Source organism: Oculina patagonica, chromosome 5 (genome assembly GCF_052425735.1).
Source record: "Oculina patagonica isolate OP01 chromosome 5, crgOcupat, whole genome shotgun sequence".
NCBI classification, from domain to species: Eukaryota; Metazoa; Cnidaria; class Anthozoa; order Scleractinia; family Oculinidae; genus Oculina; species Oculina patagonica.
Genome location: NC_135762.1, coordinates 2,837,863 through 2,855,162, shown reverse-complemented (window position 1 = coordinate 2,855,162; position 17,300 = coordinate 2,837,863). Strand labels below are relative to the sequence as shown.

The 17,300-nt window shown below is 40.7% G+C and overlaps 2 protein-coding genes across 4 annotated transcripts in view; one reads left to right on the top strand and one right to left on the bottom strand.

Moving 5' to 3' along the window:
* LOC144654852 (ATP-binding cassette subfamily C member 4-like) overlaps positions 1-17,300 on the top strand; it is a 57,012-nt gene that overhangs the window by 37,041 nt on the left and 2,671 nt on the right. Inside the window, exons 1-6 of one of the 3 annotated variants that reach the window (XM_078515075.1) lie at positions 9,368-9,421; positions 10,457-11,030; positions 11,764-12,143; positions 12,975-14,281; positions 14,360-14,930; positions 15,566-15,702. In XM_078515075.1, coding sequence (XP_078371201.1) covers positions 10,479-11,030; positions 11,764-12,143; positions 12,975-14,281; positions 14,360-14,930; positions 15,566-15,702 — 2,947 coding nt within the window. In that variant the 5' untranslated portion in view covers positions 9,368-9,421; positions 10,457-10,478. Of the gene's footprint in view, positions 1-9,367; positions 9,422-10,456; positions 11,031-11,763; positions 12,144-12,974; positions 14,931-15,565; positions 15,703-17,300 lie in introns of those variants that run through there. The other 2 variants (XM_078515073.1, XM_078515074.1) reach the window with 2 other exon arrangements.
* On the bottom strand, positions 42-5,105 carry LOC144654879 (uncharacterized). The gene is made up of 6 exons (XM_078515115.1): positions 4,700-5,105; positions 3,687-3,850; positions 2,991-3,091; positions 1,763-1,821; positions 980-1,072; positions 42-669 (listed from the first exon to the last, which is right to left on the bottom strand). The coding sequence occupies exons 1-6, from the start codon at positions 4,959-4,961 to the stop codon at positions 596-598; spliced, it is 753 nt and encodes a 250-aa protein (XP_078371241.1). The 5' UTR covers positions 4,962-5,105; the 3' UTR covers positions 42-595.

Genomic DNA, 17,300 nt, shown 5'->3' with positions numbered 1-17,300 from the left:
GGAGCAGTTTGGTAAGTGGTTTGTCTAATTTTTTTATTTTTTTTTACAAATGAATCTAGTTTTGCACAATATATCAATGACCTGCTGGATGTAAGTTTATATTATTTAGTAATAAACTTATAAATACTGATACAAGTGTACAGGTGTTGGAAGTTGGGTTGAATCTATAATATGAACATTGTGGTATACAGGCAATACATCATTTTGATTAGCTAATAAAAGCTCTCAATCGACGAGTCAGCGATTCTCATAACATGCAGACAGATGCGACGTATACACTTGCTCTCATAACGCAATCTAATTTTGCCTTGCATCCCGTGAATCGTAGTGAGCTTGTGACAATGGGCTTAGTTAACGAACCAAGCAGTGCCTAGCATGTGAAGGATTGTACAAAGATATGCGAAAACTATAAAGGAAACACTATACTCTAAACGGCATTTTTCTTGTGCGCATGACAGTCGATCAAGTACATAGAAGAAGAAGCGCTTTTCAAAAGCTACTGCTTCCTGACTAATTAAGTAACACAATAAACAAACTCCGAACTTAAAACGTGCAACCGGAAGGTTTTTCTTGCTAGTGAAAAAAAGAACAATGTTTACATCAAATTGGAGATCAAGGTGAACACAATGGTCAGAAGACTGGTGAATCCAGCTGTGATGCTTGCAGCACCTATGGATAAGAGGGGAAAAAATCGCAATTCAGTCATAGCAGTTGACATTCTTCGTCCCCCAATTGCAAACTCTCCATCTGATTTATATCTCCGGTACGGTATGCAAAGTCCTGGATAACTAGCCTGGAGAAAAAGCTGTCTGTTTCGAGCTCGGAAATAATTTGATTGCCATGTATTCCCAATGGCTCCCTCCCGATGGCGTCCCCACCCCTCTCCTCTCCCCCTCGAAGTAACATTTATGCAGCATTTATGCATCATCTTGAAGACCCGTATCTCTGAAGCACCGCGTTTTATGGTCAGTACACTGACCTGCGCATTCACACGTGATACATCCAAATTTGTTCCTAGCGAGACCATGAGGGCATCCATCAGGGATGTAACAGCCGGGTGTGGGACACATATCTGCAAAACAAGCAAACCGAGTTATTAGCCTGTGGATGCAGCCTTATCTGTCGTTATGACGGTGGGTAATCACAGAATCGACTGCATTCTCAGGTTATTCAGTAATCCTTGTGTCGTATGACAACAACAGCAAAACCTTTATTTAGACACGATGGAGTAAAAAGCTACATAGCTTGTGGAGTCTTGTGTAAATAAAGCATTAATACTAGTAGATAAAAACGTTAAACTATTTTGAGGTAAAAAAAAGCTAAACTAATCGCTAAAAATAGATAAATTGCTAAAATCGTTACAACGATAAAAAAGATAAAAAGCGCTAAGAACTCTTACAATAGAGGTTGTTAAAATCTGTATTTTAAATTATGTATTTTAAATTCTGTATGACTTCATTATGTCTTGTGTCTGACCTCTAAGAAAGCATATTTAGCTATACTTTGAACCTTCCAGGTTTTATTGTCGTATTTTCAATACCCTTAGAGTTTCCGAGGTGATGGTGGTGGTGTGTGTGTGTTGGGGGGAGGGGGGGGGGGGGGGGATGAGGGGGAGGGGGAATCCCAGTCCTTGAACTCTTCCTTCACGCCTTATATAGGGGTTGGAACCAGGAGGGTAAAGAAAGGGGGTGAAAAAGCCGACGAATGAATCTTCAGGGACTGGACTAGACAGAATAGAATAGGGTAAGTGCAGCAGTCTTACGATTTAGAGTCAAAGCGATTCCTTTCCAGTAAACTCCTTGCTCCTTCACAACACTGGCCCTGCATGAAGGAAAAAAGAAACATGGTCTTTCATTGAACCTTAGCCTGTGTACAGCCGTCCCGCTCCGCTAAAAAAAATCCACGATTTTTTTAGCGGAGCGGGACGGCTGTACACAGGCTAATTGAACGTGAGAAACAGAGACTTCAAAAGCATTCTTGATTTGCACTCATAAACGCTGGCATTCGCATTCATCTCGGATCACAACATTTTAATAGAAGAAACCAATAAGATTAACACGCTAAAAGAGTATAGAAATATCGAGATAATTAAATAAAGCTGACGTTTCTTCCGTGAATGTCTCGTCTAACACCTTAAACGTCAGCTTTCGTATTTGCTACGACTAATTAAGAGCTAAAATTTTTTTTTTTTTTTTTTTTTTATATAAATAAAAAAAACGCCAAAATAAAATTTAAAATAAATTAGGAAAAAAAAAAAAATTAAAAAATATTTTTATATCTTATTTATAAATATACATTTTGTTTTTGTTATTTTGTACTCTTATAGTTGATGTGATGTCTTAAACAAGTTATCAACTTAATAAAATAGATGTAGATGTAGATGTAGAGCTTTAAGGGCTCTATTCAGCCTCCGCCATTTTCGATGCAATCGAAATTATGAAACTGTATGGTAAGCGAGATTTTTTTGCATTGCTGTAAGTTAAGCTACTGAAAGTCTGTTTAATTACCTTAAGAAGTTTCACAGTGATCTATTTTGTTTAGACACAATCCGCGTAAAACATAATACCAAAATTAAAGTCTCGTATGTAAACAGAAACAAAGGCGCGGCTGACTAGGGTCCTTTAAATACAGTTAATCCTCCCCCATTACCGGAAGCGGTTGGGCCAGGAAAGTTTCCGCTTAGGAGAGTTTTCCGATTATGGGAGGTTAAAATTGTTTTTTTTTCCTATGTGGCCCGCTGGGAACATTTTCGCTTACGAGAGGCCAGTAGGATCTGACTACTAGAGGCATCGATTAGTGGAGATTCGACTCCCTGCTTTTATAGCCCGGTGCAGCTCCTATACATTCATCACGTGTAAGGAACGCACTGAGATGACACATCTGAACTTGCACTATATACGGTCAAATTGATCATCAAAAGCTCATAATTATTTCTTTCTCAGGGTTCCACCTTGTAGAGAATAGCCCCCCCCCAGAGGGGATGCAGTTACCTTATAGTAATCTTTCCAGATGGGTCCTTCTTGGGCGACATCCATTTGATCTGGAGACTGGTCCACTGGTTGTTGGAAGTTGAATTCTCAACCCATTCGACCTGAAAAACGAAGAAACCCATACAGGAGTGATATAATAACTGGTGGCCATGGATTATGCTATTGGCGGGCACCTACAGGTTTGTTTTAAGTGGGTGTTCTTTTCGGTGGAATGTTTTCTTCCTGTAGTTTCATATATTTATTATGTTCATCTTCCTGCGTTATATATTAACAGATTCGTTATCTTGTTGTGTTCTCCTCCGTGACCATCTCTGCTCCGAGAGATTTTCTCCGGGTTCTCCGATTTTCCGCCCTCCACAAAAACCATTACTCCAAATTGAAATTCGATCTTCAATGCACGTACACTTTCTAATCAGCACCTGATAGCTGTTCCATGCACGTGTAACATGGGTATATACGTTTAATTTTTTTCACGACTTAAAATAAACCCCTAAATAACCAAGTAAAGTAAACAGTAACGCGATCTGTTTCTTGTGCCTTCCTCTCCCACCCTCCCCCCCCCCCCCCAACAAAAAAAGAAAACTCCCTTAAGTGCTTGCGCTGATACTCTCTTCCCAGATCATCACTCTTTTAAACTAGTGAGCGATAACTATCAATGAACCCTGAATATAAAGTCTCAAAGAAAACGGTGTTTACCAGTTGTGATGTCATATTGAAGTGACACTCCTTCATGGATACTCCAGCAGGTAATGGCTTCACAAAATGTCCGCTATCTTCGTCTTCAAACTCGTTGTAGACGTAAATCATAAAACCTGTGAATGTCTCTGTTGCATTACTGGACCTAGTGCCATTCAAGGTAACTAAATTGGAGAAAAGGTTAATGATAAATGAATGATTAGCCAGGGGAACCCCACCATGTTATTATTTTTTTTTATTTTTATTTTTTATCAATTGTAATTAAATTAGGTTATCCTTAGCGTATTTTTATCTGATTGTAATTTAAATCGGGTTTTTATATTTTTACTTTTAAATTTCAAATGTAAACGCACTGAGACGTATGTAAAGTGCGTGCTAAGAACTGTTATTATTATTATTATTATTATTATTATTATTATTATTATTATTATTATTATTATTATTATTATTATTATTATGTTAAAAGGCGCGGGGATAAGAACATTGAAGTTCTGTCCTGAATACCCTACGTTCTCGAGCAAAATCTACGAATGAATAACGAATACCGTTAAATTACGGTTGTAAGGCCTGTGCTTATACCCATCAGGTATTTACTTAAGGGGTTATAAGCTGTAATTATATAAGAAAGATATATGTCTTACAAAAACAATGAATGAATACCGGGCTCGAATAAACTCAAAGAGTCAAATAAACTGGGGTCAACCAGGTTAGGTTTGAAATAAACGCTGGGGGCGTTTAATCGAGAAAATACAGTATATCCGGAGGCGGGGGGGGCTTATAACCGGATGTACTTTTCCCCCGGAAGGTTAATCACAAAGAAAATGTCTTACTGCTTGTGGCAGCTTTGTCAGATGTGACTTCCACTTGAAAAGTCGCTACTAAGCGTTGACAAAAAAAGTTCTCCTCACGCTACTAAGCGTTGACAAGCATACAAGTTAACGTCAAGGGATACCGACTGTACTTTGAGGGGAAACAAGATGCTTATCGCATAAAAGCTGATTAAAATATCTCACTCGTGTAGGTTTGTTGTCCCGGTCCATAATGTGATTCATTCCTGTAGGCGACCATGGCGTCCCGAACGGACCTTCCATCCGGACGAATCACATCAAGCACGTATGGAGGCTTTGAACTCTGTGGTTTGACACCACTTGGAAACCAATCCTTTACGTATCCGCAGGGAATACGAACTTCTGTTTTCACTTGGTGGATTTGCAGGAAAACTATGGTCCATATCAGAACAAGCAGAAATTGACGTGTTCCTAACACATGCGCCATCCTGGTTTCTAGTTGATCCTGTTTAAAATGTAAAATTGTTATTTGCGTGTAAGATAGATAGAGCACACTGCATTACCTCAGGTCTTATCAATTTTTCCGTGTCTAATAATAATATGCATTTCCATACATGCACGACACTGAATATTAACAAACGTAATGGCAACCTCTAAAAGAGAACAATCTAGGCGTGGCTCAAGCTTTTTTAAACCTCTAAAAGATACCAAAATACTAAAAATAGAATTTTACTTGCCCCCAACGCCAAGGCTTCATTACTCAGTTGGTGGAGTAACGTACCGGTATCACGGAGGTCATGGGTGCAGTTGCTTAAATTGCTAACACACTGCGAGGGCCATTTCATTCATTTCATATATTTCTATCTTTCTTCGTGTGCAACCCTATAAAAAGAGACCTTGGGAGCTAAAATATTGGCGTTTTGCCCGTAACACCTTTAGTGAGGCCAAAAAGTATAACTTTCTACCCTGAAGGGAGACAACGAGCATCCCCACCCCTTTCACATGGGAGTTCCCCCCGGGCAACGACAGCAAACAACATCGGAAAACAACATTTAGCATACACAACGGTTCTCAAATCAGCAACTGCAAGCGGGCTGCCTATATATAAGTTCGTTCGATTCTTCTGTTTTCGCGCGTCGGTAGGAGAACCTGTTTACTATTGACAACTGCATGGATGAAACATGTCAGGACGTTTACCGAACCGACGGTTCAGGCCCTTAAGAGCCCCTCAGCCGTGACAGCTTAGAGCCTGACAGCTGTATAAATTATTTACGGCACTGAGATCCGGGGTAAATTGCAAACAAACCGGTTCTTCAAAATAGCATTTTTCATCTTTCTTTATCCAGTTTCTGTAAAAATACATGGATTTGAATTAACATGACTTGAATTGACTAAAAAAACCGGTCCGTCGCCACGAACGTCTCGCTGAAAATTTCGAACGTTATCCAATGGATCTCATTGTGCATATTATATGGTATTGGTGTTTATTTGATCACGACTCAAACTTGAATATGAAATTACTAGTTTTCCGTGAGTCAAAAACAAATTCGGCCACAAAATACGGACTTTTCATGGAAGAAGTCGATTATTTCTGTATATTCCGAAATTGATCTCGACTCAGGATAGCGTACATGCGCAATCGTAACATATTACTGTTTTCGAGGTCAATATATTTACTCGCAGTTCATGGTCGAGATGTATCTATTCAGCATGATATGTAATGTTTTCAAACGCAGTAAAGCAGGATATCAGGAGTATCGTGACAATAATTAAACGAAATTCAATAAAATAAAATGCAAGCTTAATACATAACTGCATACGAGTAAATTGACATTTGCAGCGTTTTCTGTGTCTACTTAACTCGTTCGGACAAATATCTTAACTAGAGTTGTACTCACCTCAAGTAAAGACTAACTTAAATTTAGTGTTATTTTTCTTTGGTATCGATATCAGCGACGGAAAATTGGAATATTTCGTAAGTACGTATTTTATGCTTTACACACACTTATCCGAGTTACCGTTTGCTTTGAACGTTATTCACAAGGCTCCACTACCTGCCAGACGGCTGCCGAGTATAATGAACTGTTTGCGTGCCTTTGCCGTTGAAAACAGTGGACAATAGGCTCGAATTCCGCCGCTCTCTCAAGTCCGATTTTCTGGTCTTTGTTAATTCCCGGGGGAGGATGGCAGGCTTATTCCCCGATCAGCGGCTGGTACTCAAAACTAGGTAGGTACGTTATGCAATGTTTAATAGACGAGCAGGAGTGCTTTATCAAGTTTAAAACACGAAGCGCAGGCCGAGTGTTTTAGACTTGATAAAGCACGAACTGCGCGTTTATTGAACGGCCTCAAAAACCTCTAATGTAGATCTTTTCATTCTCGCACTGATACTTAGATTTTGGGTTATTTTGGCCAAGAAAATTGGAAATGAAATTTAGCCGTGTCTTACAACGGTATGTTCGGTACACAATATGTCCCCATACATAGCGTACCTACCCAGTCCGTCCTACGCTGACCGAGATAGACGGACTCTGGGCTCGAAATTGGAAGGGAATAACCTGCGTAGCTGAGACCCCATTATAGGGGGGGGGGGGGGGGGGGTCCGAGTATCCCGTTGCCCATTAATTTTTGGCCTAAATATCCCGTATCCCATTAATTCCTGAAAAACTTTGAAGTTCGATATCCCACAATCTCTTTTCTTATTATCCTGTATCCCTATAATTTTAATTTTCCCTGAAATATCCCGTGTCCCTATAATTTTTTCCCCAAATATTCCGTATCCCTAAAACCCCTTATGGGGCCTCGTAGCTGGCGGTATTGTTGGGTTTTAAATGTTTGTTTTAGGAAGAGAAAAATCCTCATGGAATTTTTCACCGCTAGAAATTGGACTGCAATCGAATTTAACTTTTTGAACCCATTGCTTCCGGAGATTTTTCAAAAACACGCGTTTTTGACGTTTTTGACCTTTTAAGGTCTATTATAAGCTAAAATAGCTCCAAATCACTCAAAATGGCCATTGAAACGTAAAATGCATCCTTGTTTTTCAGCAGAATGACGTTTAACAACTTTTTGGCTCGTGCATGCTCACAAATCAAAGTTTGGAGATAAACCATCCTACCACTTTAGGCTTTTCGGTTTTTTTGCTTTTCCTTTTTCTCTTCTCCTTTCTTTTTGCTGCCGTGTTTGGCCTTCTACCAGGCTTCTTTCTAGTAGAAGAATTTCCGTGAAAGAGTAAACGAGGCAAGAACTACTTACCATGGACAAGCAAAGGGTGGAAAGGGGAAATTTTCCTCTGAGTTCTAAAATTTTGAAGCGTTTTGGTGAATATTTCAAGCTTCAACAACCTAATCACGCTGGTTTAGGCATTGTTGGAAAGGTCCTGTTCAGCTTCAGAATTTAAACATTGATGTCGCCTTTCTGGGTTAAAGGTGATGACGTCACAAGCGGGACAAATGCCCGGATCCTTTACGGCCGGTTTAGGCCGGTTCAGGAGTCAATCGGTTAATACTGTTTAAAGTCATTTTACAGTCAAACCTTGCGACTACCTTCTGCCAGCAATATGCCAGTTCCCGTGAGCCTGTGAAAAGAGTCATGCTAAGACTCGATATGCAGACCAACGATATGTTTTGATGCTCTTGATTATGACCCTGCTATATATGTTCCTGTGACTTGTCACAACGTTAACAATGCACTCATAGACGGTAGCCTGCGTACGCCAGCTACGCAGGCTAATAGACGGCGGAGCAAGGTGAGGGGGGCTCTAGCCCCCCAAAGTAAAATTTTGGGGGTGCTTAGCCCCCCCCCCCCCCCCCACGTTTTGGTGCCGAAAATATCACGAGAGTAGCATAAAATTGGTTTGTCAAGATATTTCGTCTCGTGATCTTTTCACAAATCGTTTCAACAGGATCGTTTTGGGGGAAGTAATATGTTGTAGGACTTTAAACAAACCTCCTATCTCCAGAGCGCCACTAGTAGAGGTCCACAAACTGTCAAGATTGTTTTTGTCTTCCTGTAAGTCTTCGGGAAAGTTTGTCTATCTTAAAAACAGTTCCAAAAAGTGATTGGAAACGTTCGTATGCCCTTCGAACAACAATCGGGGAATCTTCGGAAATCTTCGGTCTAAAGAATGGCCAGAAAACAAAAAGTTGCTAGAACTGAAAAAAGTTGCTCCAAATATGAAAAGCAGCCGAGTATTTTTGGGACAGTCTCAGCTCCCTCGCGTTCCAAAACGCTCCGCCGCCTCTGGCACTAGATTAAGAAATACATTTTATTTGCTTCAGTGGTTTTGGCGGGCTCCGTGAGAGAAAATGAGAGCCGGATAAACTGAAGGTCAAAACTCTCTGTTAATACCAGTTTACTTATAAATATTTAAAACAAATGTCTTTCAAAACAAACCGGCTTACTAAATTCAAACAAGACCCTTATCAGTTATAGGTTCCATTATACTGAGCATCGATCAATGATCCTGTAAAGAGTATTCAAGAGTGACTGGTAGAAATAAAGCTATTAATAACTCGAATGTTTATTGTTATGTGTTTGCTTACTAAACTTTTCACGGCTTGACAGTCAAGTCGACCAGCTAGAACATTTATAAAGTAGATGAGCAGTGTCAGAGTCGACAAAAAGGGATAGCGTGTGGTATTAGTATTGTCTTGGCCAAACCCATTGTCTGACTGTTAGATATATAGAATGTCATGATCAATGCGAGTTGGAAACATTTCATATTTTCATGCAATTCAATGATGCATAAAAAACCGCGCTCACTCTTCGATGGCTGTCCATCAATTTATTTATAGCATCTGCGTAACCAATGAGATTGCAAGTTTGCCAATTAGCTACTGGATTATGCTAATAAAATAACAAAAAACTCGTTTGTTAACTGATAGTTAGAAGGCAGACCACGGATCATGAACTGTTATCGATTTCTAGGAACTTCAGCTGTCCGAGGTAAGCTTCAATTTCGTCGTAACATACAGTCACGACTAACGAGCGCTGCTTTATTTATAATTCAGAATATACCACATTTTTTCCTTTTTGCCAAGCGGTGGTTTCAAATTACAGCCAACATTTTCTTACAACTTGTCTTGCAACATTGTTGTAATGCACGATTGTCGTATTGCAATTTATGAGGTGCTGTTGCGCGTATTATTACCTCCCGTATTGCAAGTTGCGGCAACATGTTGCAGAAAGTTGAACTCATGTCTACTTCGCGCAACGTGCTGCTGTAACTTGCAAAGCAATTCAATAATGTGGCGAGACAATGAGACAAGTTGAAAGAGATGTCGCCCGTATTACTGGGCCTTCAACAAGTACAACTGCGCGGATGTTAACGTTGAAAAAATTGATTAAAATAAAACTCAAAACTGTTCATAGGGCCAGAATAGGCAAAAATATATAAATAACCTTTTCCTTCTTTCCTTATCTAAAAAGGCCTGCTATAGCTTATAGCAAGCCTCTTTGGCTTATAGAAAATGATATAAAGGAAATAGAGCGAAACTTGATTTAATATTAAATTTATTTAGCGCGCCAATTTCACATTTTCGTACGGTTCGATAACTTATGTCCGAAACGAAACAGGTTCACGACAATGTCTTAAGAAATACTCTTGCAAAGGAATACACTAGTTATGTATAGAGAATTCTGCTTTTACCCTTTAGTTATGAAGCTTTCACTCAGATGTTCATGGCCGTACCGAGGATTTATGTTTGCGGGGGCAAACTCGGCTAAACTCCGCTGCGGGGGCAAACTCCAATTTAATATTGCTACAAGAAATTGCTCACCAAAATCAAACACTGTTAGAAATTTAGTTTTCATAGCGGGTGCAACTGCCCCCCTCCCCCCTCCCCCCCGGTAGGTACGGCCCTGGTAATGTTATATAAAATACCTAATATTTCACTAAGTTGGTTCGCGTAAATGTTTAAGCTTGCAATCGCACTAAGCTTAATCTTTCTGAGCGTTAATATCCCATTTACCATTCATCAGATTTCCACCAATAAAACTGAAGATGGCTACAGAATACGATCGTCTGGAGTCAGAACCAAGTCACAAGGAGAATCCCAAGAAACACGCCAATATCTTTTCCGTTCTTTCATTCTGGTGGGTGGGACAGCTTCTTGCCATTGGCAAGAAGCGTCCTCTGGAAAACGATGATTTGTTTCCTTTACTTGACGAGGATAAAACACAAACGTCGACTGAAAAGCTCCAGCAAACATGGAATGAAGAAACAACAGGCCACGTCTCAGACAAGAGTGGTTCAAACGGATATCGGCTGTTGAAAGCGATCATACGAGCATTTCCTTGCACTGATTACATGTTCATTTTGACTGTAGGTTTGCTACCTGGCGTTTGTAATGTTCTTCAACCGGTGTTCCTGAGCCTGCTGTTACCGGAATTAATGAAGCCTTCTCTTGAAGAGTCCTGGTGGGCTTATATCTACGCTGCTGGAATCTGTCTGAGTTCTTTTGTGCGTGCTATTTGTGCTCATCAGTTTGGTTTTCATTCTCGACTGTTGGCTCTTAGATGGAAATCAGCAACGATTGGAATTGTTTACAAAAAGGTGAGAGCAACGTTTGCCATAAATAAATCTAATCTAGTAAGAAAAAATAATCGGACAAAATCATTGTAGTATAAGTATCTTATTGTGAACTTCAATCTGTTTTTATTCAGCTTTTCGTAAATTATCCGAACTTAAATAATAAAACAGGTTGTGAAGGGAGGTGAATATTGTCTTCGCTTGGAACCCATGAAGCAATATCCCAGATGGCAGGCAGTTCCCCAACCAGAAGCTGAGAGATGATTACGTCAAAAGCTACATAAAATCATTTATTTCTTGAAATAAATAATCCCCTTTAGGTATCTTGCTCCTTCTAAATTAATCACAACTCATTTGTAAATTACATATGCGTGTGTTGCTTTGGCTGAGCTCTATTTGCTGGTACAAGAGCAAAACATTCCCATTTTGGGATCTTTTTAGACACAGGTTTGGCCGTTTAATTTCATAGCAATCATTGAAAGATTGCATTAGAAAAACATACAAAGTATCATACAGAGAACCTGCCACAGCCCGCATGAGGTACGCGTGAGAGGGCAGCCCCATCTGAAGCCATTAGGCAACACAATACAAAAGGAATTGTTGGAACAGTAGACAAACAGTGCCAATATGGCCAGTGAGTTAACTTAACAAATAGAACTGACTACTCTAGCACTCCAGTTGGTACTAGAAAATCAACTCATTTAAATACCATTATGTCATGTCACAAACAACCTGTAGTTTTCGTTTCATTTCACAGGTTCTCTGTCTTAGGCAAGCAGATATAGCGAATGTAACAAGTGGATATGTTATCAATCTCATTGCCTCTGACCTACAACGCTTTGAAAACACAGTGATAGGCATTGGTCTAATAATTCAAGCCCTGTTTGAGATGTGCTGTATTTCGTTACTGATGTTCTACTTGTTTGGTTGGAAACCTTTGTCAGGTGTGATGTTTCTAGTGACCCTTACAGTGTATTACGGTATGATGGGAAGAGTATGCGCTACCTTAAGATCAAAAATCTCCAAAGTGGCGGATGAGCGTGTCGATATTATGAACTCCATCATTTCTGGAATTCGTACCGTCAAGATGTATGCCTGGGAGTGGCCCTTCATGGAAAGAGTACAAGGAATACGAAGGTGTAAATGTAAATCTTGTTTTTTTATAGTGGTCATGCATTTAGCTTCGAGATAGCTAGTTTACATGCATGCCACTGAAACAGAGGAAACAAATATTTTAAACTAGTAATACGTGACTCGCAGGGCCTCCCGAGAACCCACAAAAAAAAAAAAAAAAAAAAAAAAAAAAACCCTAGCCGGATTCGAACCCCCGCCCTCAGTCCCGAAGATCTGATTTCAAGTTCGACGCCCCACACCATTAGGCCACCAGCGCGCGGCCGTGTGACGTCATTTCCGCCACACACCAAGCTCACAAATATATATACTATGACCGTAAACTCCACACGAGATTTCATCCGGCCTGAGCCCTTTGAGGGACAAAATTATACACCCCGCTACGCTCGGCCTTCGGCCGCGCTTCGCGAGGAATTAAAAACGGGGGCGAAATAAGAGCCCCTCCCAGGGGTTTCAGGGAGCAAGGAAGCCAGGCCGTAAACTAATTGGGAACAGGGGAACATAAGGAAAATAAAGCTGGCAACACGGGAGCAAAAGCTGTGTTTCTGATATTTTAGGGAACAGGGATCACAAAAATCGACAAAATACTTTTAGGGAACACAAGGGAAATTTTGTCCGGAACAGGGGAACATGGAACCCCTGGAACGGACTCAAATAACAACCAATTTAGAAAATAGAAAGCGCCAGAAAAGAGGAATCACAAGCGCTTCCACATTTCTAATTAATTGTTCACCCTAAAGTCTTGTAGGGACGCAAACAAAAGACAGATAATTAAAAAGACACTAGACACTTAATCCGAGTTCTTTAATAATTTTTAGATTAATTGTTTTCTCTCAGGCAAGAAATCAAACTAATCAGATGGAAAACAGCAATATTGGCAACCTTTTCATCTCTACAGTACACATGTACACCAATTGCTGCTTTTATTTCTTTGGTTACCTTGGCAACCACGGGAACTGAACTCACCTCGTATAATACTTTTATGATTTTATCGCTGATAAGTACGCTAAGGTTGAGCGTCTCATGGAATATCTCTCAAAATGTGAACGTTTTGGCAGATTTTGCTACGGCTCTAAATCGTATCCAGGGTTTACTTGAATACAACAGTGACAACATACACCAATATCTACAGGACACCTTTGCAAAAAGTAGAAATGATGAATGCAACAATACACGATTCGCCAAAAGTATCAATTGTGGAGGCTTTGATGAACTCGCGGGGAATCATATGCACTCTCACAAAGACCCTGTCATTGTACTGGAAAATGTCGTTTGCAGTTGGACTGGCAATCGGAATAAACCAACATTAAAATCTCTGTGTTTGACAGTAAACAAGGGTGACCTGATTTTCATCACTGGTCGGGTTGGTTGTGGCAAGTCTTCTCTACTGTATTCTTTTCTACGAGAAATTCCAGTCATAAACGGTGAGACATCGTGTGTTGGAAAAATAGCCTGGGTTAGTCAGCAGCCCTGGGTGTTCTCTGGTACTGTGCGGGACAATATTTTGTTTGGCGAGCCGTTTGACCCAGAGAGATATCGCATGGCGTTACAGGCATGTGACCTGAACAAAGATTTGCTGAGGTTTCCAGATGGTGATATGACAGTTGTAGGGGAACGTGGGATAGTTCTGAGTGGTGGTCAGCAGGCTCGTGTCGAGTTAGCACGCGCAGTGTATTCCAATGCTGATATCTACCTGCTGGATGATCCATTAAGTGCAGTGGACTCAAAGGTCGGGCATCATATCTTCAATACATGTATCAATGGTTTATTGCAAGATAAAACACGACTGATGATTACTCATAATCTCGAGGTCCTGAGAGATGCCAAACACATTGTAGCAATGAAAGAAGGCTCAATTTTAGCAAGAGGCGATTTTCCGTCATTGCGTTCAACTGGTTTTGATCTTGATGTCATCGACCAAAGTGTTGGAGAGAAACCCGTTCCCATGCAGATGGAAAAACAAATAATTCAAGACATCTTGGCAAATGAAAAAAATTCAGAGGAAGAATTTGCCAGATTGGAAATTGCTGAGGAAGATCGCGTGATTGGATCTGTATCGTGGAATTTATACTGGCACTTCATACAAGCTGGAATGCATTGTATTCTGGCTGTAGCTATGGTTACTTTTTTCTTCATCGTTCAAGGTTGGTTTATGGATTTTGCTAAAAGGTTTTTTACATTTTTGTTTAACTTCTTCTTTCCTTTAATTTCTACTATTTCAGGTACACTCATCCTTCCTGATTGGTGGTTACTTCATCTGACCAGTCGATCACATGACCGGCAGCATCAAGTTGAGGATCTTTACATTTATGGTAGTCTAGTGGCTGGAGCACTGCTATTGTCCATCATTAGAGCAGCAGTATTTTTCAACGCACTTATAAACTCCTCAAAGCGCCTTCACGACTCCATGCTTTCAGCAGTGTTAAAAGCTACGGTTTTGTTCTTCGACACTAATCCTGTTGGACGAGTATTAAACAGGTTTTCTCGTGATATTGGCATCATGGATGAGTTGTTACCAGACGTATTCCTGGATGCTGTACAAATCATTCTGTTTTGTATTGGAGCAATTGTCTTTCCATCTATCCTGAACCCCTGGGTTATCCTACCGGCCACCCCGCTCATGATCATTTTTATTTTGATTGGGCGATATTATCTAACAACGTCACGTGATCTGAGGCGACTGGAAGGAATAAATCGAAGCCCAGTCCTTTCCCACTTTAGCGACACGTTGATGGGAGTGGTGACTATTCGGGCGTATAAGAGGGAAGATGACTTTCTGAAAGCATTATACAGGTTTGTAGAATATCTTTGTGATCTCTGACTTTGTACAATTTGTTGAATTGTTTTGTGGTTTCCCGTTTTTCTAAAAAAATTAGAGAAAAAACTTAAAAGCTACTATTGAAACACTCGCCAGTGGGGGGTATTTTAAGTATTTCTTGTATTCCCAAGCCTTGACAAATAGTTCACTTTAGAAGCAGATTCCATTTGAAAATGGTTTGTCGTTTTGAATAGCCGTAATTTTTCATTATATTTTGGCGGTTAGGAAAACTGCTACTTAGCATTTCAAAGGTCTTTATGTATCTTGCTCCTTCTAAATCTATCACAACTCGTTTATAAAGTACATGTGTTGCTTTGGTTGAGATCCCTTTGCTGGGATCCGGTTGAAACAAGACATACCATTTGCCACAAGTGTAATTTAACCGCATCAAAGCTGACATCATAAAAACACAAAGTATTATCCCAGCAAAGGTGAGGACAAACCGACAAACCTACTGTTACAATACTAGAAAACAGGGTTTTGAGGGAGGGGGAAATTGCTTTCAGCGGTGAGATGTCAGCCAATTGAAAGAGGATCAAATCACACTCGCTAACTTAACAACAAACGCAATTTTTTTTTTTTTTTTTTATGGTTATTTATTTCTCTTTAGATATCAAGATGATCACAATCGTACCTGGTTCTCGATTCTTTCTACCATGAGATGGATAGGTGTCCGTCTTGACGTGATCTGTGTCTTTTTTGTGGCATTTGTAGTATTTCTAGCAATTGCTACCAAGTCTGGTTCAGGTAACTCGTTTTCTACTCCCGTTATGTTTTTAAAGTTTCTTTTTCTTAAAAAATGCTGTGGTCATTTATCATCGTAGAGCACAATAATAAAAATGTTTTCGTTTGTCTCACGACGCAGTCACGTGTGATGGAGATCGCGACGTTTCGACTGCATACTGCTAGTGTTCATCAGGCGATAAGATCGACTGGTTGTGCGTGAACTTATATAAAGCACGCTGTCGCGCTGTGATTGGTTGGTTTTCAACAGCTGTGATTGGTGCATTTCGATTCTCGCTGTTTCTGTGTCCTGTTGTTCCCTCAGCGGTCCGCTGTCGTACAGTTCTCCTGTTGTTGTGTTTTTTTGATCGTGGGCATCCATGCTTCAGGAATTTCAATTCCATTATTCCTGTTGATATTATTAGGGTGAAGTCTTATGTGAATTGCCTCTTTGACACTGCGTTTGTACCAGTGTGGGTCACGATCAATAAAATTTACCTCATTCCAAAGCGGGTAGTGTCCGGTGTTGTTGGTGTGTTCTGCAACGGCGGAGGTCTGGGCACGGACGAGTCGGATGTCCCAGTCGTGCTCTTTGATCCTGTCTTGCATAGGTCTTCCCGTCTCACCGATGTAAACTTTGCCACATTCACAGGGAATCCTGTAAACAACGCCATCTTGCTTAGTGGAATCAACAGCGTCTTTCGGCCGTACTAGGTGTGATCGTAGTGTGGTTTCCGACTTGAAAACAGCGCGCACGCCTTGTTGTTGTAGGCAGCAGCGAAGTTGTTCGGAAAGGCCTTTGACGTAGGGCAAAACCGCAGTGGATTTAAACTCGGTCGCGGGTTCAGCATTGGTGCTCGGTTTTCTGGTCTTGGTGATCCTCTGCAAGAAAGAAAAAGGATAACCATTAGATACAAGAACAGATGACAGATGTTTTTTCTCCTTGGAGATAACAGATGGTTTTGTTACGAGGCGTTTAGCACGCTCGTAAAGACACTTAACAATATCGCGTTTTACTGATTGAGGGTGATGTGAATCATACGCTAAGTTTTGATCAGTGTTCGTAGGCTTCCTGTATACGCTGGTGGTGAGGCGGCCGTCTGGTTCTCTCGAAACTGCGGTGCCAAGGAAGGCGAGTTTGCTGTCACTCTCTGTTTCCATGGTGAAGCGGATGGAAGGCTGCTTGATGTTAAGATGTTGTAAGAAGCTATCAACGTTCTCGCGATCCAAGATAGTCACTGAAGGTATCGTCTACGTAGCGTTTCCATATCTTAGGCTTGTAGGATGATGAAGTTACAGCCTGCTCCTCAAAGCTCTCCATGTAGAGGTTAGCAATAACAGCGGAAACCGGGCTTTCCATGGCTGCGCCTTCTCGTTGTTCGTAGATTGATCCGTTATACTGAAAGTACTACGATCACACCTAGTACGGCCGAAAGACGTTGTTGATTCCACTAAGCAAGATGGCGTTGTTTACAGGATTTCCTGTGAATGTGGCAAAGTTTACATCGGTGAGACGGGAAGACCTATCCGACTGGGACATCCGACTCGCCCGTACCCAGACCTCCGCCGTTGCAGAACACCGGACACTAACCGCTTTGGAATGAGGTAAATTTTATTGATCG

Excerpts from the sequence above, each read along its gene's own strand:
- LOC144654879 (XM_078515115.1), bottom strand. The coding sequence starts at position 4,961 with ATGGCGCATGTGTTAGGAACACGTCAATTTCTGCTTGTTCTGATATGG. Across the intron at positions 3,092-3,686 it reads TCAATATGACATCACAACTG|GTCGAATGGGTTGAGAATTC; the intron begins GTAAACACCGTT and ends TTCGTTTTTCAG. Across the intron at positions 670-979 it reads TATCACGTGTGAATGCGCAG|GTGCTGCAAGCATCACAGCT; the intron begins GTCAGTGTACTG and ends TCTTATCCATAG.